This window comes from Furipterus horrens, unplaced genomic scaffold, assembly GCF_987537825.1.
Source record: "Furipterus horrens unplaced genomic scaffold, mFurHor1.1.pri manual_scaffold_4, whole genome shotgun sequence".
Lineage (NCBI taxonomy): Eukaryota > Metazoa > Chordata > Mammalia > Chiroptera > Furipteridae > Furipterus > Furipterus horrens.
Window position 1 is genome coordinate 25,019,052 of NW_028327174.1, and position 19,295 is coordinate 25,038,346.

Consider the following 19,295-nt stretch of genomic DNA (forward strand, 5'->3'; position numbering starts at 1 on the left):
TTAGTGATGTTAGCCATTCTGACAAGTGTGAGATGATGTCTCATTGTGGTTTTAATTTGCACTTCTCTGATGATTAGTGATGTTGAGCGCCTTTTCATGTGTATATTGGCCATCTGTCCTCTTTGGAGAAGTATCTATTCAGATCCTTTGCTCATTTTTTAATTGGGTTGTTTGCTTTTTTGATGTTGATTTTTGTAAATACTGTATAAATTTTGGATATTAATCTCTTATCAGATGTATTGGCAAATATGTTCTCCCATTCTGTGGGTTGTCTTTTAATTTTGTTGATGGTTTACTTTGCTGTACAAAAACTTTTTAGTTTAATTCATATGGAACAACAAAAAACCAACATAGTAATAGTGATGATGAGAAAGAAGAACAAAGTTGGAGGAATCATGCTACCTAATATCATACTATCCTATAAGGCCATAGTAATCAAAACAGCATGGTACAGGCATAAAAACAGACACATAGATCAATGGAACAGAATAGAGAGCCCAGAAATAAACCAACACCTTAATAGTCAATTAATATTCAAGAGAGGAAGCAAACACATGATGAGCTAAAGACAGTTTATTCAATAAGTGGTGTTGGGAAAATTGGACAGATATGTGCAGAAAAATGAAACTAGACCACCTTCTTACACCACACAGAAAAATGAATTCAAAATGGATCGTAGACTTAAATGTTTAACCTGAAACCATAAAAATCATAGAAGAAAACACAGGCAGCAAAATCATGGATATTACTTTTAGCAGTTTTTTATCTGATATATCTCCCAAGGCAAGGGAAACAAAAGAAAAATAAATAAATGGGACTATGTCCTGTTTTTTTCTTTTTCAACAGCATTTCTCTCATATCCTCTTCAGTAGCAGTTGCCCCCAAGTCCAGTACCCTTCTGGTTCAGTTTTTCTAGAGAATAAAACTACTCTACCCTGCTGAAAAAATGGAGGATGTAAACCTCACTGTTCTGTGTTACCTGTCTCACCACCATTATTATTACCCCTCCTCCAATCTAATCATCACAACACCTGGTGTCTACAATCCTTGAGCCCTACCAGGGGTCTATAAGATCTACCAGCATACTTCTATTTGATATCACTTGCCCCCAATCGGACTTCCACAGGTACTTGAGTATTACTTTTCTCCTTTCTGTTAGGTTGTTAGTTAACCATTCTGCCTATTTTCAGTCTTCCATGTATTGTGGCTAATATTTGTCCTATAAGGTTTATCAAACATGATGTTTCCACTTCTGTCTCTTGTTGTTTTTGGGGGGGATGGCCTTTGAGAAGAAAGGGAATAAAACATGTTTTTACAACTAAACTAGAGGTCACTCTCAGCTATATTCTAGGAAAGAATTTTAGCAATATGCTAAGAAGTCAAAACAAAAGCCTTTCCAAGGCTTATAAACCGAGACTTCCGTTCCTATTATTCCACTCAAACAGCTCACACTAGGTAACCAATAATTTCCAGGTTGTTATCAATGGACATTTTTCAGTCTTTCTCTTAACTTGCTTTTCAGCAGCAGTAGACATTGTTTACAATTCTGTCCTATTTAAAACATTCTCTCCCTTTGATACTGGCCTGTACCTGTTTTATATTCTAACTCTTTGGTTGTTCCTCATTACTTATTTCATTTATAAAATATTTATTGGGTTTCTTCTCTATGACAGTTATTTTATTAGGAGTTTAGGGTGCAATGATGAATACAAAGTCACAGTGAACACCATCCAGGAGCTACAGCCTCCTGTGTTTTTTGCAGATGCATCTACCTCCATTTAGCCATGAAATTATGAAATTTCTCCAATTTTGTTTTAAATTCTTGTCTCTTCTCACTATATGCTATCTCCTTAAAAAACTCATTCTAAAGAAATGTCTCTGTGTGAGGTGATGGATGTGTTAATTAACTTGATTGTGGCAATCATTTCATAATGTATATGTGTATCAAACCATCACATTGCATGCTTTAAATTAATCATTTTGTTAATTATACCTTTATAAAACTTCAATTATCATATATGTGCCAATGATACAAAATTATGTCCCTTGCCAAGACCTCTATTGAGCTTTACATCTTTATCTTTTTGACATCTTCATTTGAATATTTTAAAGGCACCACTCAATATTCCCAAAACAAAATTAATCTGGTGATGCTAACTTTAGAGACCACCATTCAACCATTAATGTAATACAAAATCTATAGCTTTGGCTCTCTCATTTGACATAAAAAATCCATCACCAACTTTTGTCCCCTTTTCTAATTTTCCAAGTATTTCTCAATTTTATCCACTGTTCTCTACCTCCATTTCCATGCTCACCTGCACACTGTAATATTGCACCTGGTGACCTGTAATCATTCTAGCTTTCCCTCCAAATCCTTCTCCAAGCTGAAGTCTGCAGCCAGAGTAAGCTTTTCAAACCATATATGTGATAGTGTAATAATCTTCTGCCAGCCCCAGCTTTAAAACTCCCAAGAGCTCCTACGATAAAAACTAAAATTCTGACAGTGGCCATCAAGGTTGGCATGAACTGGTCCCCTCTCCAGACACACCTCAGATCTCATGCTTCCTTTTGTTCCCTACTGCAGAATTGCTTCTTCTATCATTCCTCCTCCTTCCCTCCAGAGCATGTATTCTCTTCCCACACCCTAGAATGTTTTCTACTTTCCACATTCTCTTTGCCTAGTTAACTCCTACTCAGACCCCTCTGTTATAAACTTGCATGGAATCATGTTCCTTTTCTTCTAAGTTATTGTAATTACACATTCATTAATGTATTTATTTGATTTATAGCCCTGTTTTCTTTAGCTCTACACTGTCTAACAGAGTACTCATAAGCCACATGCAGTTGTTTAAATTTAAATTAATTAATATTAAATAAAATAATTAAAAATTTTGTTTTAGTTACACTAATCCAAGTTTTCTACATTGAAAAGTGTTCTCCTGTCATAATCAAAAAATTGGTTTGTATGAGAAAGCTTAAGGATTCATATAAGTTTTATAATTTTAACCCACATTGTCATAGATAATGTAACAGGGTTATTTATAAGAGTTAAGTGCATAATGTATGTAAAATTACCTATCATGGCATATGGCAATAAAGTTCAACAAATGCAAAGTCATTTATTTATTCTTTTATTCAAAGAGGTGGTTTTGTTTTTTTTTCTTCATGACAACCTCCTAAAAATGAATTATCCAAAAAAATGGATGATTTCACAAGTAGCTACTCTTTTCAGCAAAAGCAGAAGGTCCATCTAAAAGGAATAATAATGATGAATCTATCATGATATATCATCTGATGGCTTGTGAGCATCAATGATATCTAAGTCTCATTCTTCATTATAATGCCAATCATTCTGCACCTTGATAAACTAAAGGCTCAGCCTATCCTCTCCCTATACAGGGAAGTGTGGTATAGCCAAGTAATCTTCCCTAAGATGTTTCAATAAAGGAAACACAAAGCCCAGTCTCACCTAAAAATCACCTGTTTCTTTTTTATTCGTAATTGAAATAAACCAAGTGTCACTTCCAAAAAGTTGGAGTATATACTTTTTCCCCTATTCCTTCCACTGTGTACATGTAAAAGCCCTGGACATAAGAAGGCTCTGAAAGTTGGAGAAAATAAGACATTTGAGATAGGTACAAATCCAGGGACCCAGAAACGACCTGATTGCAAGTTCTCTAGATTTTTTTTTCTTTTTGGGGGCTGGGAGGGTGGGGTGGTGGTTTATAGATCTCTGACTTGTAACTGAATAATCTAGTGACACAGAAGTACCAACAGATACAAATGAAAAAGCCCTAACAAAAGCCCATTCTCTGTCTCCAAATGACCCAGAAAGAGCCTAGCAAGACAGAAAATATTTAGACAATAGCCACTCTACTTGTCAAACACCATAGAAAAAGCTATGACCCAAGCAGGAAGCTAAGATTTCCATATTTGCTGTGCTGTAACAAGGTGCCCCAATCCTCTGGGTTAGTAGTACCAGAGAAGGTCAAGTAGGAACTGGAGCTTTCATCTCCATCTGACAGCCTGAGTCTCCCTAACCCCTGACGTCAATGGAGACCAGAAGAGGAGTCTGGACTTCACCTTCCTCAGTCAATGAAGAAGCACTCTCCTTTCTACACTGGGATGGTACCAATGTAGACCACATGAGAAGCAATAACGAGGTGCTCCCACTCTTCCAAGACAACGTAGTATCAGAGGAGGCCTAGTGGGGTACCAGAACTTCATTCCTCACCCAGCAATAATGAGGAATCCCTCTCCCCAACAGAGGTTGAGGGGGAAACCTGTATTTCGGCCCCACCTAGCAGTGATGCAGTACCTCCACCTTTCTCCTGCTGAAGTGGTGTCAGAAGAAGCCAGCTAAGACAGAAGATTTCAATAAAATTCATAATACCAAAAACATCCTTGTTCAGTGAAAAAAGTCACTTGCCAAACCAAAAATCAGGAAAATCTCAACCTGAATGAAAAAGAAAATCAGTAGATGCCACAATGAAAATGATAGATGTTAGAATTATCTGACAAAGATTTTGAAGCAGTCGTCATAAAAATACTTCCATGAGCAATGATAAACATGCTTAAAACAAATTTAAGAAAATAGAAAATCTCAGCAAAGAAAAAGTCCCAGCAAAAACTTGAAATGTATAAAAGAACAAAAGGAAAATTTTAAACTGAAAATTATAATAATCAAAATTTTTAAACTTAATGGCTGAGTTCAACAGCAGATGAAAAAAATAAATGATCTTGAAGACAGAACAATAGAAATTACCCAGTCTGAACAATAGTGAGAAAATGAGTGGGGACAGGGGGGACCTAACACAGCTCAGGGTCCCATGGGATTATAGCAAAAGGCTTAATATGTGTGTCATCTGAGGAGACGAGAAATGGAAAGGACCTGAGAAAGAACTCAAAGAAATATTGACTGCAAGTTTTTCCATTCTGGCAAAAAAATAAACTTTAAGATTTAAAAAGACAAGCAAAGTCCAACTAAAATAAACCCAAAGAAATTCACATCAAGATACATAATAATCAAATATCTGATAATAAATACAGAGGAAAGATCTGGAAGGCAGTAAGAGAAAAACAACACATCTCCACGGGGAAACAATACAAATGACAGGAGGAAACATTGAACATGAATGACAGAAGAAAGTGGTACGATATTTTTTAAGAAGTGAAAAAGTTGTCGATTCTGATTTTTATATACAGTAGTCCCTCTCTATATTGCGGTTCACTTATCACGGTCTCAATGTATTGCGGGATTTTAAAAAATATTATACTTAATTATTTATCGTGGATTTTTCGCTATATCGTGGGATTTTGCGGTACTGTACAGTAAATACTAAAATAAATGTAAGGTTCCTACTTTGTGGATTTTCACCTATCGCAGGGGTGGGGGGGTGGGGTTCTAGAACGTAAGGGATCACTGTATAATGAATTTACCTCACCTATGAATTCCCAGAAACAGTGACTAGGTTAAATTACATGGGAAAGGGCCGAATGTCCTCAAGTGTGGAAGAGGGAGGTAGTAGAGTCAGCGCCAGTGACTCTGTGATATAATGTGAGAACCAACCAGTCATTGCTGGCTTTGAAGATGAAAGGAAGCCAAAGAAAAAGGAAAGGATAATGGAATCTTCCATCAAGCCCCCCACAAAGAAACTCAGCCCTGCTGACACATGGTTTTTAACCCAGTGAGATGCCTTTCAGACTTTGAATTAAGAAACTCTAAAAATAATAGGTCTGTGTTGTCTTAAGCTACTAAATTTTGGGGAAAATTCTTATTGCAGGACTAGAAAAACAAATATAGTTTTCATAGGCTCATTTCATGCTTTCCTATGGTCATGAGGAGTTGGAGCCTGATAATAAAGTCTCTGTCGGAGAGGAATAACATGATTATTGGTACTCACACAGGACAACTAAGTAGTCTGTTGTCTCATGAAATAAAAACCCCTCTCAAAATGCATTTCAAATGAACATTTATTGATCACAGCTGATGGAGAGGCTGCTTCATTTTCTAAAATAAAAAATAAAAATAAAATTTAAAAAACAGGCATTACCAAAAGATTAGGTCCATCATTCCCACTTTCCACTATGATCTTGTGCATGTGACTGAATTTCTTTAAGGTCTAATTGCTTATTCTCCCTCCCTCTCCTTTTGCCTTAAGTGAGATATTTATACACTGTCCAGTTATCCATTTAATGATATGAAGAAACCACGTTAGTGAATTCCAAAAAAGCCAAGAGTAAGGCCAAGTATTAAAATTGGCACATCCTGATTCAGAGCTCCTAAGCTTTATAGTTTTTTTTAACTGAATTATATATTTATGCATGGGAAAATCTGATGCCTTTTTTGCAGGCTCTCCCTTTAAAAGATTTCATAGGATGGATTCATAAGATTACACATCCTAGAAAGATGGGAAGAAAGAAGTCCTGGAAAACTCTAAAGAGAGAACTTCTGTACCCTATGCCTATTTGGTTACTGAAAATCCAAACAATTAGATTTGGAAGCTAAACCTCAGAGAGAAAAGAGGTTGACTTTAACCTTCATTATTAGATTTTATAGCTGGTCTCAGCATCCTGGAAGGCTGTTAAATTTGGAATTCTTTTCTAGTGGACTGAAACCAGCATTGAAAATGGTATCAAATCCCTATTAAGATATCAGGGGCAAGAGAGAAGATACTTACAACTAATCACTGAGATGAACTCGTCGTCGCTTTCTGGGAAGTCGTCGGGGTCATCTGCAATTGAGAAAATAAATGGTTTTTATTCATTTGCAGTAAGTATCACTCATAGTGTGTCTGGCATTAAGCTAACAGCATCACGCAGCCCAAGGAAAGGTGTGACCAAAACTGCCCTTCTACCCATCACAGCACTCTGGCATGCCTGATCCCGCCTGTGGAAATAAAACACATATTCCATGAGAAGGATTTAATAAAGGGCTGGTCTCCACTCACACCTGGAAGTTCCTGAGCAGATCACATGGACCAGTCATAGCTTAATGTGCAAGAGCCCTATCCTGTCTTCTCCCCAGAAAGGGACTCAGCTAAGCAAACATGTGCCAGCTGAGATGGGTGCAACTATGGGGAGAGGGCCTCCCAGAGCCCCACTTCCTGAGTCTGTCCTTGAAAGCCTTGAAGAAAAAAGTCCCTCAAAGACCAAGAATAGGCAAAAAAAAAAAGTCAAAAATCTTTGGTCTTAGCTGATGCTCCAGTGATTGGCTCTTCCGAATAATCATCAGTGACACTTGCTAGAAATAAGTGCGTCATTTTTCTTAATTTCAAAGATTAAAGCCTCCATGAATTTTCTCTTTCTATTAAACACCAAAGTTTCTCAATCTGTACATATTATCAGATCATTACATTGTACACCTTAAACTTATACAGTGTTATATGTCAATTATATCTCAATAAAACAGAAAAAAATAATGCATTATTGAAAAAAAACAAATAAAAATGTACTTCTCAGTTTATTAGTAATTGCCGCAACCAGAAAGCATCTCTTGATGAGCAGGCAATGGGGTTCAGTACATTAGCAGAAATGACAAGATGGATATGGGCCATGAGGCTGCTTCTTGCTCTTATTGTCAAGCATTAGAATTTTCCTGGTGCCCCGTGAAATGGGGGTAAGGATGGGAGGGTTAGGGTAAGAGCATTAATTTACATTAATTTATAATCAACCACTACAGGGTGGGCAGTTAGAGCACAATACTGAAATAAAGGTTCATTTTGCCAATGAGGTGTATTCTGTGAGGAAGGTAAGTAGGTAGTGTGAAGGAAGAATTTAAAGCCAGGAAACCAACTCTTTTTTAACAGGCTCTTCAGCCACCACTAAAATATAATTTCTAGAGTCCTGCAACTACTACGTATATTCCCCCAATACATTTAGGGCAGCATTGGAATATAGTAAATCTCAACAAATGTTAGCTATTACTTGTAGCTATAAGAATCAGATTGTTTAAAATTTATTTTTCTAAGTAAAGTCCAAGGCACTTTCTTAGCAAAAATAAAGGCATCCACAGCTGTTGGGTTTTGTTTATTGTGACAGAGGCATTGAAATTTTATGACTCTGTGGCTAAGGGGAAGACAGGAAAGTGAAAGAAGATGAAGGTCTGAGAGAGAGATGGGCAGAGATAGGACCAATGCTTCATTTATGAAGCTTTTAAATCCCTTTCCTTCTGTTCAGCCTAAATTCAAATAAGATTTATACTTACATAATCTTTTTTCAAAAAGTTCCCTGTGTGAGTTGAATTGTAATCAACTGGAAAAGGGAAGGACACTGCTAATCACCTTCTTGCCACCACATCCATCGACCCCTTGGAGACACAGGAAGCTGGTCCTCTTTAGAAAAGCCCAGTAGGGCTGGGCTACTGGGCTTCTCTAAAGCCAGCAGGACAGCTACCAGAGCAGGGTGGCATCCAGGCTAGAGCTTGTTTGTATTCAAATGGTTCCATCTCCTGACACTCTGGAAAAATGCTTCAGTTTTCCTCAAGTTTCAAAGAATTTTTGGCAAAGTTTAGTTCACCTCAGAGAACAAAGCAGCAAAGTATTCCCAAATGTATAAGTTATCAGGGGACATTCCAATGTAATGAGCTATAAATAAGGAAAGGGAGGCAGGGAGAAATTTCTGCACTTTTTGAAGGCAAGAATTTTTACCTGTAGCGCTGTCAATGGTTTCTTCAATGGAGATGTTTAATTCCACATCAGCAGAAAATTCTAGAAAAACTAAATGAGAAATGGGTGTGGTCACACCTTATGCAGCAAATCCAGTACAGTGGAAGAAAGCAGCCTTTCCTTCAGATATGCAAAAGATGAGAGCCCACCTACTCCTGTTCAGGCACCCTCTGAAGTCAGAACCCTTACTTACCCAAAGCCTTTACAGTCTCCTGGTAAACATAATTGGTCAGCTCTGCAGCACCAGTGGGGTCAAGGTCAATGGTTGACTTCAGGTCAGCAATTAGCTTCCGTAGTTCAGCTTTTAACTCTGAGTCATTGGAAATGTCTGCATCATAGTCAATGTCCAGAAAAAAAGAAAACAGCTCAAACACTTTCTAGCAAGAATATCTCCACCACCTCCACATCCTTCCCATTCCCAGCTAGATATTTTCTGGGGAAAACACAGACATAACTTGCTATATTGAGTCAAATGGGATCTCACCACAATTCTCTCTTTACCAACTGTTAGAAATTCCAGAATACTAACTGCCACCCTGGAGGTTGCTCAGTGCCCACTACATCATCCTCTCTAAGGGTCACTTTAGGGGAAACACACTTGATATTGTGCCTCTAAATGTGAATGAGACAAACTGGGACAGAATAAACATTCCAAATACAACTCCTGTATAATGCTTCCAGGTTCCTGAAAACTTAAAAACAAAGACAGGCAAAGAGCAAGGCAAACGGCTATTTCCAAGGTACCTATCAAGAACGTAATTGAAGTGGGGTAAGGTAGAAGAGATAAAGGAGGGATACATGGTGGTGGAAAAGGCTTGACTTGGGCCGGTAAACATCATATACACATGGTGTGTTATAGAATGGTACATCTGAACCCTGTTTGCAGTGATGCCTCACTTATTGTGGGTATTACGTTCTAGACCCCCCATGATAGGTGAAAATCTACAAAGAATCTTACATTTATTTTAGTATTTACTGTACGGTACTGAAAAATCCCACAAAAGAGCAAAAAATCCGCAATAAATAATTAAATATAATATTTTAAAAAATACTGGAATACACTAGTCCCTCGCTATATCATGGTCCGCCTATCCCGGCCTCACTGTATCACGGGAGTTTGCGGTACAGTAGTCCCTCGCTATATCGCGGTCCGCCTACCGCGGCCTCACCGTATCGCGGGAGTTTGCGGTACGGTAGTCCCTCGCTATATCGCGGTCCGCCTACCGCGACCTCACCGTATCGCGGGGTTTTGCGGTACGGTAGTCCCTCACTATATCGCGGTCCGCCTATCCCGGCCTCACCGTATCGCGGGGTTTTGCGGTACGGTAGTCCCTTGCTATATCGCGGTCCGCCTATCCCGGCCTCACCGTATCGCGGGGTTTTGCGCTACGGTAGTCCCTCGCTATATCGCGGTCCGCCTATCCCGGCCTCACTGTATCACGGGAGTTTGCGGTACAGTAGTCCCTCGCTATATCGCGGTCCACCTATCGCGGTCCACCTATCGCGGCCTCACCGTATCGCGGGAGTTTGCGGTACGGTAGTCCCTCGCTATATCGCGGTCCGCCTACCGCGGCCTCACCGTATCGCGGGGTTTTGCGGTACGGTAGTCCCTCGCTATATCGCGGTCCGCCTACCGCGGCCTCACCGTATCGCGGGGTTTTGCGGTACGGTAGTCCCTCGCTATATCGCGGTCCGCCTACCGCGGCCTCACCGTATCGCGGGGTTTTGCGGTACGGTAGTCCCTCGCTATATCGTGGTCCGCCTATCCCGGCCTCACCGTATCGCGGGGTTTTGCGGTACGGTAGTCCCTCGCTATATCGCGGTCCGCCTATCGCGGCCTCACCATATCGCGGGGTTTTGCTGTACGGTAGTCCCTCGCTATATCGCGGTCCGCCTCTCGCGGCCTCACCATATTGCGGGAGTTTGCGGTACGGTAGTCCCTTGCTATATCGCGGTCCACCTATCGCGGTCCACTTATTGCGGCCTCACTGTATCGCGGGATTTTTTTTAATGTTAAATTTAATTATTTGTCGCGGATTTTTTGCTCGATCGCGGGATTTCATAGTACTGTATACATATGTTGTTAAAGTTACGTAGGTTTAAAAGTGTAGAATAAATGTAAGATTCCTACTTCGCGGATTTTTACCTATCGCGGGGCGGGGGTGGGGGGCGCATCTAGACCGAAATACCCGCAATAAGTGAGGGATCACTGTAAAGCTTTTAACCAATTCACTTTACAATGTTCATTGCATACCTTTCTCTCTCTCAACGACCACCCACCCTGATACCCCCTCCCCCATACACAGGTGCACACACCATGAGAGGATTTTAGCCCTGTGTTCCAAAAAAATTCCCAATGGTCCACTTACGTGGGAGTATCAGGGGGAAAGCCCCAGCCAAGATGAACCAGGTAGAGAGGATAAGGGCCTTCCTGATCATGATGTGGGCGATGGGGAGCACAGGACGCTGGAGAAGGTGAGCAGGCAGGTGGTAGATCTGCAGTGTGCTGAACCTACTCTGCTCAGCTTTTATAGAATGCTCAGCCCCAGATTCCTGAAGGCAGCAGCATTCTTAGGTGGTTATTAAAAAAAAAAAAAAAAAAGGCGAGGCTCACCTGTTCTCACACAATGGGAATGCCCCTGGAGCAAGGACCTGGGGAAAACTGATAAGGTCCTTGGTTGCTGCTGTCCCTCTACCATTAGCACTTATTATCTGCTTTTCAAAGCACAGAGAAATTCTTGTTCCACTAGCTCACAGAGAACTTTCCTAGCCCACTGTGGCAAGTTTGTCTTCTAGGTTGGAGCCAAATATTGCCTTACTGAGCTTCTGAAGTGCTGCTGTGTGTCAGAAGGTGGGAGTCAGAATGGCAGTCAGACATCACTGGCTGCTTAGACTGTAAGGGAGAGTCCTACTGCAAGCAGCCTTCTAGCCCAAGCTGGTCTCTCAAAGAGAATTGTTGAAGAGAATAATAATTACCCCTACCATTAGTACTACAATATAGTAGATGTATATAAAATGATACGATTTCACATGTGCTATTATTATATTTGATTTTCACCGTGGTCCTATAAGGGAGTCATTATAATCCCCATTTTTCTGATGAGGAACCTAGGCCAAAAGGTGCGATGACTGCAGATTCACCTGGCGATATTCCCATTCTGCAGGAAAGTCATCATCAAGTGCTTCTTGGCTGTGTAGACTTGGATCCTGCTAGCAACTTTCCCAGTCCTCCAGAGAGCCAGGATTAAGCTGCAATGCATTCTTGGCTGAAGCACAGACTCTAATCCTCATAGTAGATGTAAAATGGGCTGAGAATATGCAAAGGGAACTAGAGCACATAAATGAGCCTCAGAGTTCAATTAAAAGTCTCGACCATTACCTGGGAAGCAGGTGTTTAACACATATGCACAACTCCCATCACAGAATTAAACTCCCATGAGTCCTTTAGGCCTGTTTTCTGCTGATTCCTGTATCTCAGAACCCACAGGGTTGGCAACATCAGCCACAGCAATAACAGCTAACATTTATAATGTGCTTTACTATGTGCCACAGGTATGTGTTATTTTATCCAATACCAAACCTAACGTAATCTTATTAGTCTCCTTTTTTAGTTAAGGAAACCATGGCACAGAGAGCTTAGGGAATTTACGGAAGATCACACAGTCCAGTGTTGTAGAATCAAGAAGCACACCAGTGGGCAGTCTGATGCTAGGGCCTCTGTTCTCAGCCACTGAACGGTTTCTCCTCGGAATCCAGTTATCTCCCTAATCTCCTCATGGCCGCTTTGTCCTGTGAAGTGTGGCCCCGCACAGACTTCACCTTAAAGGTAGGGCTGGGGCAGCTACATGGAGGCCACGGCGAAAACACTGCTGGGAAGGTGGGGGAGGAGAAGCCTGAGGAAGCAGGAACACCTGTAAAAACTAAGACAGTGTCTTCCAGTAATGAAGGGGGAAGTTCCCATCGCAGAACTGAGAACTGATCAGCTGAAGCAGCAGCTGCAGGCCTCCCAGCACCGCCTACAAAATTCTCCATGTTTGGGTTTGCTATAGGTAGCCTCAGCCATAGCCATCAAATTCGGGTCAAATAAACCTAGAGAAACTCTTCCAACTCTTGCTCCAAAAAGCCTTTGAGTAGCAGCCACTTTTAATTAAGACAAAGATAGAGAACCAGAGGAAATGCCTTCCGAAGCGAAGATGAGGGTGAAGACCAATGGAAGGGATACACCAACATCAGCAAGACCACACTCCTTCAATAAAGGAAAGCATGGATTTTCTGATAACCAGAGGCTATGGGAGTGAAATATAAAATCTCATCTTAGAAACGCCCTTGACCCAGACAATTAATTGATCTATTTTGAAACTGGGGTGTGGGTTGGGTAAAGTAAAAAGGAACAGTTTCCTTTTTAAAGACTGATAGAAGACTATCTTGACCACATATACTTTGTCAGAACTATGTGTTATGGTGGAGGTGTATTTTTGTATTGTATATGAATTCTTTTCTAATATGACAGTTAAACACATTTTTAAGGCATAGTCATAGATAAAAGAAAAGTGCTGTATGATGATTTCCTTGAAAACTCCTACAATGTTAAATTTTCAGGCAGCTTCAGACCATCTTAATGGTTGTTGTTAGGTTTGGAAGAGCAAGAGAAGAAATGATAGAACAGGCCATGAGTGCAGAGGGTTTATTTGGCCAGCTGTAACAGGCAGGCTGAGACCAAAACATGGCCTTGAACAATAGCAAGGAGAGCGGGGGCGGGGGTGGGGGGGTGGGAGGGTGGAGTGGAGGGACTCCCTGCAGATGGCTTTGGGGGATTTGGCTCTGAGAGCAAAGAAGTTGCTAAATTCCTATCTGCAGATAAGGATGTAGAGGCAGCTGCTGGCACCAGCAGTTACTGTGGGGACTTGCTAAAACCAGACCTAAATTCCAGGAACCCAGGTCTTAGGTGCTCAGCTCTTTTCATAAGTAATGCTTTTAGAGAAGCGACCTGTATTATTCCTAACACTTTGTTCACTTGCACTTATGTTTAGAGAAAGCCCCAAGTAAAACAATGGAAATGTACATAGAACTATTAGTTCTTCCTTACATGATTTAATTACATCAAGATACTTGCTTTTTAATGTAAGCAAACTTTTCATTTTTGTCCATCTTACTGTTTATGTTAAAATAGCAGCCCTCTCCTGCATATTCCTTTCTTGACTCAAATTGATATTAACTTATGGTCAGGAAGAGAGAGAGAAATTAGTGTAATGTATATCTTTACTAAAATACTAATAAATTTGTCAAACTGAAAAAAAAAGGCGGAGGAAAACGTACACATGAGAAAACATTTTGCTTTTTTGGAAACTGAATTTCCTTGGCAAGCCCTGTGCAATGAAGTGTAACCCAAACACAGCAGTCAAGTGCTTGGGTAGCAAGAAGCTCATGGAAAACTGGTGGGCAGAAAACATGAGCAAACAACAGAACTCAAATGAGACAATAATGGAGTAAGTCATAGGCCAGTGAAAGAAGGGGAAATTTTATCTGCATGAGCCACAATATGAGAATATTTCTTACCCCAGAAAAGTGCAAGAATTAACTTCCAAATGTGCAGTGTAGAAGCTCTGAACTCAGAGGGCTGGCCTTAGGAGTTAAAGTATTGAAGGGGCAGAAATTACTAACTTCCTCTAGAATTTTTGTTTTGCAGCTCAACCACCTAAAAATAGATGGTACCAAAGATCCTGGTACCATTTTTATGTGCCTCAGTTTCCCCCAGGGTCAGTGAAAGAGCTGCTGCCTCATGACTTCTACATATATTGAAATATGGAAGCAATTTGGTCTCCCTTCATGACATGTTACTCTTTCTCACCACTTAAGTATCAATATTTATTAGGTAATTCACATAGTGGGTCCCAGAGAGGAACCAGCCCGATCTTGTAGGGTTATATAAAGGCAGTTTATAACAAGATACTAAGTGATCCACTTCTGCATATTTATCAAAAGAAACCCAAAACACTAATTTGGAAAGACATATGCGTCCATATGCATTATTCCAAGATGTGTAAGTAACATAAGTGTCCATCAAGAAATGAATGGATAAAGAAGTGGTGCTTATATACACAAGAGGTCTCTCTAGAAAGTACCCATCCATGTAATATGAAAAATAGAGACTGTTAAGTTTAGGTTCACAAGAGCGAGAGGAGAAATGACTGGAGAACAGACCATAAGTTTTAAAGGTTTATCTGGCCAGCAGTGACAGGCAAGCTGAGACCAGGAAGGCAGGAAGGTGTCAGCCCTTTGGTCTCATCCCGGAACAATAGTAAGGCAAGGGTTTTTAAAGGGGCGCAGGGGAGTTGATTTGAGTGGGGAGGTTGGAGGGACTCCCTGCAGATGGCTCTGATGGGAGAGCGGGAGTTGATTCTGAGAACAGAGAAGTTGCCAAATTCCTATCTGCAGATAAGGATGCTTTTGAAGGACACAGTCAGTCCCTGGCGCCAGCAGTTACTGCTGGGCTTGCTAAAACCAGACCTGAATTTCCAGAACCCAGGTCTTATGCCTGAGAAAGACATTTATTGACAAAGATACAAGAAACATTGTACATAGGACAACGGTGCTTCAGTCCCTGTCAAAGAAGGCAACTTGGGACCTCACATAGTCCTCCTAATCACCATCAGCTGCCCCATCATATTTCCCTGAATCTCACTGACAATCTGAAATCTCTTCTCTTTAAAAAGGTGATTTTAGTTTTGGGAAAAGCTGTAAGTCACAGGGCACCAAATCTGGGCTGTAGGGGAGCCGAGTCACCTGGGTGATTTGATATTTTGCCAAAAAACTGCACAAGACATGATGCATTGTTGTGATAAAGCTGCCAGTCACCAGTTGCCCATAGTTGTGGCCTTCGGACTCATCCCAATAATTTCCATGGAGGAATGTTCAAGCTTCACACAAATCTGATGCAGTTTCGTTGTTCTGCTCACTCAGTTATTTTGAATGCAACAGCCACACAGTACACACGCTCACCCAATAGCATCTACTGCCCCCATTAATTAGTACAATGAAGTCATCGTTGTTCATGCATGTGCACTCCAGTCCACTCTCCTTAGCTGCCAGGTTACATCGATGTCATGCAAATCATTCTCATTATATTAACAATGGCTGGACTTTTTCCAGACAGACATCATACAAAAGACTATGACTCAGCCATAAAAAAGAATAAAATCTTGCCATCTGCAACAACATGGATGAACCTAGAGGGTATTATGCTGAGTGAAATAGGTCAGACACAGGAAGACAAATGCCAGATGATTTCACTTAAATGTGGAGTCTAAAATAAAACAAAACAAATACACACAACAGAAATAAAAACTCAGATACAGAGAACATTTTTACTGTTGCCAGATTTGAGGCAGGTTGGGAGATAGGTAGAAAGAGGTGAAGGATTAAGAAGTACAAATTAGTAGTTACAAGACAGTCACAGACATGTGAAGTTTAGCATAGGGAATATAGTCAATAATACTGTAATAACTACGTAAGGTGTCAGATGGGTACTAGAGTTATCAGGGTGATCACATCATAAGTTATATAAATGTCTTATCAGTATGTTATAAAAAACAGTTCATACTATACGATTTCATTTTTATAAAACTGTACACAAAGCAAGTTCATCTCTAGTGAGAGAAAGTAGAGCAGTATATTTGGGGATGGTGTGGTGGCACGGGAGTGGGAGGGAGGGAGAAGTGGGGATGATTACAAAGGAACACTAGGAATCTTTTGGGGGTGATGGATATGTTCATTCTCTTACCTGGTGATGGTTACATACACGTGTACATATACCAAAGCTTATCAAATTGTACACTTCAAATGTGCACAATTTATTGTATGTCAATTATATCTTAGTAAATTTATTTAAAATAAAATTTTAAATAAAGTATAAAATAATTTTTTAAAATAATAATTAAAAACTTTTTAAAGAGCAAATTGTTACAGTGACATAAACAGAGGGGTCAAACTAGGAGCCGGTTTCTCACTGGTACTGAGAGAGTAGAAGGATGGTGAGGAGGGGATTTGCAGAAGGAATGGGCACGATGAGTTTGACTAGAGGAAATTTAGGTGCTTGAAGAGAATCTTGATAAAAATATACCACAGGCAGCAGAAAACATGAGGCTGAAGTCCATGAGATTTTTGGTTCATGATCATAATTTTTGCTATATGTGTAATGTGAGGGTGGAAAAATAAAAATTTTATCTACTTTTTTAAGTTCAAATAAGAAGTTTTATAGTCCAGAACCTAAGTTGGTAGGTAGATTGTTCCACATTTCATTGAGCAATCACTTCGTCCTGAAGGTAGATCAGTTCAGTTAAACAATTTTGTGTCATTTCAGGAAGTGGGGATGCAGGTGGGCCCCCCAAAGTAGATCTATATTGTATAAGCAAGTAATCAGGTATTTAATAAGAGAACTTTCTATTGAAACAAACAAAGGTTAATGTTTAGATCAAGTTAAAAACATGGTTTCTGAGCCTGGAGGGCTGCCATGTTTCTAGATGTCAGGCTTGATGTATTTGTTGCAGTTTGCAATGTCTCTAATGATGTCATCAGGTGTCCAGAAAAACTTCTAAGTGTCTTACACAGCATCAGGCATGGGAGTGTCTAAGCATGAGTTGTGGTGATTTCTTGAAGTTTATATCTAATCATTGAGCTGAAGTTTGCAGGACTTCAGGGAAAAAAATGGCAATTTTAGTTCTCAGTGATTTCAAGTCAAAGAATAGGAGAAAATTGAAAATGTTAGTTTGAAGAACTGCAGCCAAATATTTGAGAAAACTAGAAAAATTCAGGATCCAGTGCAGTTTTTTGGTGAAAAACAAAACCTCAAAGACAATGAACTGAACTAGAATCTAATATCCATAAGTATATATGATAGTTACTATTGAAACATAACTCTTCTTCTCTAAATCACCCTCATTTTTACCAGATAGCCAAATAAAGATTAATTTATTTGCAAAATAAGTCTAGTTTTAATAAATTTGACCTGATTATTTATATAAGCACAGCAAGAATAATCATTGATCATATAGGCTCTTAAATCTACTTTACTGGAACTTTTCATAAGGAATCTACAGATTAATTAATTTATTTATTTGAGAGAGAGAGAGAGAGAGGAAGGGAGAGAGGGAGAGAGGGGCTGAGAGAGAGAGAGAACAAGAGAGAGACATTGATTTGTTGAAGCCCACAACCTTGGAGTATCAGGATGATGCTCTAAACGACTAAGCTACCTGCCCTGGGCCAGGTTAAAGTTTTACCAGCATCTGGAGGCTGAGGGCAAGCTGCCTACTTGCTATCAGATTTTCCCTACAGTATGTTTAGCTTTGGAGTAATTTCTCTCTTCTTGAGGTTCTCAAAATATCCTGATGTTCCTATACCTGCCAGGAAGTAACCTTTCTTACCTGGTAAGATTGTTGGGAACCCAATAAGCGAGATACCAGCCCAACATTTCCAAGAGGCTTCCATAAGTCCATCTTAATTCCTTAAAGCTCTCTCATCATATTTGATTGCATGCATGCCTCTTTCACACATGACATTCCCACCAAAGCCTTGGTATATAATCAGTTTCCAACTGTGTCTTGCTATAAGGAAAACAGATCCTTACCGAACTTATGCAAATAATTATATATATCGCAATGAAAATAAGAATACTCACTGAGAGTTTCTAAATTCTGGAGGAATCAAGTAGGGAGAAAAAAATAAATATTTCAATTCTGCTCCCAACAGTATAATTTGCCAAGATGCTCTAGGTCCTAGGTAGTTTAAGAGAAACCAGTTTTGTGTTGTTTTGTTGGATGCAGGAAACAAAAGACCTTTTTAAATCAATATTTAAAGCAAAAAGCTATTAAAATTATAGTCATCATCAGTTCATTTGACAAACAATTTTTAAAGAAGCTGGGTGAGTGAGGACTAGACTTGGGCGTGGGAGAATTTTCAGCAGTTTGTTCTTTTTAAAAGCACTCTGTTCCATTTTTTTTTTGTTTCTCTTTGATCTGTTCAGTCTCAGGCAGCTGCGGGCTGTTTACATTCCTGATCATTCACAGAAGGTCCTGGGGAATTGCTGAGGAGGCTTAGAAACTTTCCTATCAGACTTTGAAAACTGAACTGCCAATTTTGCCAGATTTCTGAACATGAAGTTATTAAATTCTTTAAAAATATATTTTCAGGTTTCAGCTAGGACAAACTAATTATTTCTGGCCATGTTAAACAATTTCATGGACTCGACAGGGTGCAAAGTTGATCACTCTCCAGAGTCATTCCCTCCGACAGTCAAAAGAAAGAACTGACACGTCCCAGGCAAGCAGAAAGCCAATGCAAGTCCTCAGACACAGGCACACATCTCTCTCCCTGGGAGAAAAAGGATCAATAACCAGTTGTTCTGGATTGAGAAGAAAGAGACAATGTGAAATTTTATTTCCTTCTTTTCTTGGGCTCAGGAAATATAGATAAACTTTCAAGGATCCTTCCTGGTTTTTTTTGTTTGTTTGTTTGTTTTTTTACATTTTTAATGTATGGCTCTTCAACTGGCCCTAGACCAAGGACGGAAGTTCTAATTTCCCTGAGGGTCGGCAGGAGTTTGGTAGGACCCTAGCTGAAAATGGACTTTAG

General features: G+C 39.9%; 1 protein-coding gene across 1 annotated transcript in view; it reads right to left on the reverse strand.

Annotated features, from left to right (window-relative positions):
* Nucleotides 1-689: 689 nt before the first annotated feature.
* The window catches only part of LOC150011403 (uncharacterized), a 47,929-nt gene continuing 29,323 nt past the window's right edge, over nucleotides 690-19,295 (reverse strand). Inside the window, exons 2-6 of the mRNA XM_090275107.1 lie at nucleotides 11,039-11,222; nucleotides 8,863-8,997; nucleotides 8,652-8,720; nucleotides 6,684-6,737; nucleotides 690-694 (exon numbers count right to left, since the gene is read on the reverse strand). Of these exons, the coding sequence (XP_090131233.1) occupies nucleotides 690-694; nucleotides 6,684-6,737; nucleotides 8,652-8,720; nucleotides 8,863-8,997; nucleotides 11,039-11,222 (447 nt within the window). The remainder of the gene's footprint in view (nucleotides 695-6,683; nucleotides 6,738-8,651; nucleotides 8,721-8,862; nucleotides 8,998-11,038; nucleotides 11,223-19,295) is intronic.